At 38.4% G+C, this 5,165-nt stretch overlaps 1 protein-coding gene across 1 annotated transcript; it reads left to right on the top strand.

Moving 5' to 3' along the window:
• Nucleotides 1–839: 839 nt before the first annotated feature.
• Nucleotides 840–1,636, top strand: LOC122118941 (interferon omega-1-like). Its single transcript, XM_042692901.1, has one exon. The coding sequence runs from the start codon at nt 1,106–1,108 to the stop codon at nt 1,634–1,636; it is 531 nt and encodes a 176-aa protein (XP_042548835.1). The 5' UTR covers nt 840–1,105.
• The last annotated feature ends 3,529 nt before the right edge of the window (nt 1,637–5,165 follow it).

Raw genomic sequence — 5,165 nt, forward strand, 5'->3', positions numbered from 1 at the left:
CTTTTCAGCCCAAATAAGGTCATTCTTGAGAAAAGCCACAACCACACAGACAAAACAAATGTATACTATTTGCAATGAGGACTCAACACTTCGATACGTGGGAATGTGGGAAACTATTGAAAACAAAGGCCTTTCACATGCTCTCATGGGGCAAGAGAGATGATGATCTAGGATCTGTTTTTTGGACTAGCAAGAAAATATTACCGCTAGCAAAACAAGTCCAAAAGACATGGCAGGGAGTGAGGCCAGTAGACCATGGCCAGTAGACTTTAGAGACTCCAGAACAGAGAGGCTTTCAACATGTAACAACTACCTAGTGAATGACATTATCTTGGAGTTAGAATTTCCAAACCTAGACATATCTGGAAAGAACCAACATCTGGGTTAGGGGAAATGTTACAGCTAGAAGAGCACTTGCAGAGCTCAGAAAATGGTACTCAGCCAGAGGAATATACACCTAAGCCTGACCATGGGAACCCATTAACTCAAAGTCACAGGGACTTGCATAAATGTGTTCTAGAAGGAGAAATGTTCTGAAGCCAGTAGTCAGCAACCTCCTTGAGGAAGAAAAAAGCATAGTCTGTTCTTAATTCTAAAGAGTTTCTTTACTTGAATGATGCAGTGAATCCTGAAACAATGATTCAACCCTTAGTATCAATGCTTCTCATGTTAAACAAGGAAGGATTGATGTCAGGGTCAAAGATGAAGATTTGTTGTGAAACCAAGAGTATTGTTGACATACATATTGAGAAAAGTATATGCATGCACGGGAGGGTAGGTGAGTCTTTACATACATCCATGTGCACATTCCAGACTTCAGGCTCCCAGATGCTTCTCAATGGATTAGGGGTAGCATTTGGGTTGCACAGTTACAATTCACTTGGAAAATCCATGTCTTAGTGTTTTAAATTTCAGGCCACATGGCAAACATGTCAATAGAAACAAAAAAAGGAAGTGAAAATTCAGAGAAAATGAAATGTAGAGAAAATGAAAATTGGGTTTTCTCTATAAAAATTGAGCAGAGCCAGAAAATGTTCACAAACCCCAGGGTCCAAGGTTGATTGAGACCCCAGCTCAGCCAGGCCAGAAGCCTCCTCACGTCCCCATGGCTCTCCTGCGCCCTCTACTGACTGCTATGGTGCTGTGCAGCTTTGGACCTGTTGCACCTCTGGGCTGTCACCTGCCTGAGAACTCTCTCCTGCTTAGCAGGAAGACCTTTGAAGTACTGGAGCAAATGAAGAGAATCTCCCCTGTCTTGTGTCTGAAGGACAGAAGGGACTTCCAGTTCCCCAGGGAGATGGTGAAGCTCAGCCAGATGCCGGAGGCCCAGGCTGCGTCTGTCCTCCAGATGCTGCTGCAGCCCATCTTCAGTCTCTTCAACACAGAACAAGCCACAGCCGCCTGGAACCCTGCCCTCCTTCGTGAACTCCGCGCTGAACTCCTTCAGCAACTGCAGAACCTGAGCACCTGTTTAGTCCAGGTGACCAGAGAGGAAAAGTCGGTGCTGAAAACTGAGGGTCCAGCACTGGCCTTGAGGAGGTACTTCAAAAGAATCTTTCTCTATCTGGAAGAGAAACAATACAGTGACTGTGGCTGGGAAATTGTCAGACAAGAGATCACAAGAGCCTACTCTTGATGAAGAAACTCTCAAGCAAGATGAACAAAAAATGGGTTACATCTTGATGTGATTCTTCTTGACTATTCTGCCATAATATATATCATTGGTTATTTCAAAAGGCTTTTCCTTTAGCCTGAGGACTACATTATTGAATGATATTCAGCAATACTTCAACAATATAAAGTACATTTATTTTAGAACTACTCATCTCTAAAAAGAATTCATCCTTGAAGCATCATTCCTCAGAGATAATTGTCCTGCTATTATTTGTTCATTTATTTATTTATGCTAATTTTTCTTTCCACTGTAATTTATTTGACATATAATAACTTGTTTATCTTTGCTATTTATTCAGTTCATTAAAGCATTTACTCTATTCGCTTAATTCCTATCACCAAAATTGTCACAATCTGCCATGACTGTAGCAGTACAATGATGGGAGACATGGACAAAGAGATGAGGTTTTGGGGTGCCAAGGGACCTGAAGTGATTCCTGCTCTTGGATGCTGGGATCCCAATAAAAAGCATTTCTACTGAATGTTGTAAAGTGGGAGGGGACTGCAGATACTTGCAAAGGCTAGGGTTATAACCATTAACATGGGAGGTAATTTGCACACAAGTGAGAATTGACTTCATTATCTTAGGAAGCAGGGGGAAGCAATAAACATCCCAATAGTTAGCACAGTCTCTCATCTTATCTCCAAAGTGTTAAGCTTTTAGTGCCTAAATGCTTCTAGCTTAAACACACTTGGGGCAGTAATTTCTACCTCTGTCTGCCTCTACTGTTTCCTGGGCACAGCTCTCAGCCTTCTGAATGCTGTCAGGGATGGCATTCTGATCTCTTAACCCTTTCCATGTCTTACAGCTCTGCTCCAGGGATTCTCACAAATTAAACTTATACATACTCATTATGAAAGGAAAGCAGCATGCTCGTTTTTAAATAAATAGTGAGAGAATGGTAACATCTACTGATACTGTGTATAAATTAAGCAAGTGTCAGACTGTGCAAATCTTTCAAGGAGTAAAGAAAAATGAAATAGTCTTTGCAATTTGGGATTCTCAATGTTATTGGGGAGAAAACAAAACAGTACTAATCTTTATTTTCTTTAAAGTATCTTAATTTTACAAACAGAAGAAAAGGACAATGATTATCTCTTACCAGATGCATTAGGTATGAAAATACTTATATGGAATTTAATTAACAAAAATAGATTTGATTTTAATAAAGCTCCTTGCAGTCATGAAGGTTCAGAAATCTGAGAGACTTCTGTAGAAAAAAACAATATCTATACTATTTCTGCAAAAGAACATAAAATACTTTCCAAAGAAACACAGTGAGACAAAAAAGAATACAGAGAAAAAGATGGTAATTGAAATTAGAGCAATCATTTATGGAATAACTGTGAACTTCAGCAAAGAGATTGTGAGAAAGAATGAAATGGAAATCTTTGGAAATGAAGAACTCACGAAGTCACTTAAAATACAATGGTGACACAAAATAAGAGATCAAACCAAGCAGAATTTCTTACCTTGATCACAAGTCCAGTGACAAATTCCAATCAGATGAGAAACAGAAATGTAGAAGGATGGAGAAAGAAAAGGAAGAATGAAATAAACACTTTGAGCTGTATAAAAGAATAGTAAGTGGTCATGTTTGAATTATTGTTTTCTAGAATATGAAGAGGAGGAAGCATGAAAAACATCCATTTAATGAAACAATAGCTAAAAAGGCCTGTAATCAGGAAAAACATGCACATCCATGTCTATGAGGCTCAAGTGACCTGAAACAGATTTGACCCAAAGAGATCAATTCCAACTTCCATTACACTTGAAATGATAAATGTATAAGGTACATAGAGGATCTACAATGAGTGACCACATCTTGTCAACACAGCCTCAGGTGAGAGATCAGAAGAACCATAATATGAGGTCAGACTGGACACAAAGTTGGTGAAACACATCTCAGATAAAAGCTGGGCATGGTGGTACATACCTGCAGTCACATCTCTACAGTTTATATATGTACAGACTTGTTGTTTAAGGTCAGCTCTAGATAAAGATCTAGGTTCTAGTGGTTGAGAGTTTGCCCGGTGAGTATAGTGCCCTGAGTTCAAATTCCAATGTTGCCACCTTCTGTCCACCTCCCCAACCTTCCACAAATAAACCTCACACACAAAAGCAGGAGAAAATCACCAAGAAGCACATAAGAGAACCTGTCAGTCTCACAATAGACATGAAAATAAACCAATCAGGTCAGGACCTAGTAGGAATATATATATGAAAAGTGATGGGGAAAACCCTGCCAAGCAAAGTGAAAATTCCAGTACCAAACATGCACACACTCAGTAATAGACAATCTAGTTAAGCAAAGGTTTATGGAACGAAAGGGAGAGTAGATTACAATAGAATAATAAGCCACTCTAATGGAATGGAGATAAGATTGGAGACAATGGAGTAGAACTGAAAATGCAGGCATTAATATAGAAAATGTAGTCAACTGAATCCCACATCAAGAAGATATAGAAAGAGCTGTTTATTCAATAAAGCAGAAGCTGGATATACATAAGCAGAAAAATAAAACTAGACCCCTCTCTGCCTCCAGTTAGAAAACTCAACTCAAAATATACCAGAACTTTCAATGAGAACCCAGAAGAATAAAACTGTGAAAGAAATCAACAGGAAACACTTCAAGATGTTTGTGTATACAACAATTTTTGTGTAAGGATCCCAAAGATTAGGAGACAAAAGCAAATGGAGAAAAATATGACAATATGTCAAAAATAAGATTTTGTATAGTGAAAATGATAACAAAATTAGTAGATATTTTACATGAAAAGTATTTATTTGATAAGAAGTCAACACCAATAAAGTAATCCCGTTTTCAAAATGACCAAGTATCTGATACACATTTCACAAAGGAATAGGTACAAAGGAAATAACAGGTATGAAAACATTCAATATTACTTATTGTTAGGAATGAATAACCCAAAAGAAGATATCCTCTCATTCTACTCAGAATGTTCATTACCAAAGATAAAAAGTTACAAATCCTGTCAAAAATACACAGAATGCATGATTTTATGTTCCCTTGGTGGGAATGTAAATTAGAGAAGCTATTCCAGAAAACTCTATGCAGAGCTCTTAAAATATTGAAAATAGAACAACCATATGATACTGCTACTTCACTAATAGGACATGTAAATAAAATGGGGAATAAAATGTTTTCCTTTTCAAAAAATAGCTACAGGGGCTGAGAAGGTGGCTCAGTGGTAGAGCACTTGCCTTGCATGCATGAGGCCCTGGGTTCAATTCATCAGCACTACATAAACAAAAAGAAAAAAAAAAACAAGCTAGAAGTGGTGCTATGGCTCAAGTGGTAGCTTGCTAGCCTTGAGCTGAAGAGCTGAGGGACAGTGCCCAGACCCAGAGTTCAGGCCACACTATCGGACCCCCCCCCCCAAAAAAAATAGCTACATATCTATCTCTTCACTGTTCATGGTAGCGAAGCTATGAAATCAATTGTGATGTCTATAAGACTAAATTCTTT

The sequence above is a fragment of the Dipodomys spectabilis genome, unplaced genomic scaffold, assembly GCF_019054845.1.
Source record: "Dipodomys spectabilis isolate Male_0828 unplaced genomic scaffold, ASM1905484v1 ptg000158l, whole genome shotgun sequence".
In the NCBI taxonomy this organism is placed as follows: Eukaryota; Metazoa; Chordata; class Mammalia; order Rodentia; family Heteromyidae; genus Dipodomys; species Dipodomys spectabilis.

Excerpts from the sequence above, each read along its gene's own strand:
- LOC122118941 (XM_042692901.1), top strand. The coding sequence starts at position 1,106 with ATGGCTCTCCTGCGCCCTCTACTGACTGCTATGGTGCTGTGCAGCTTT.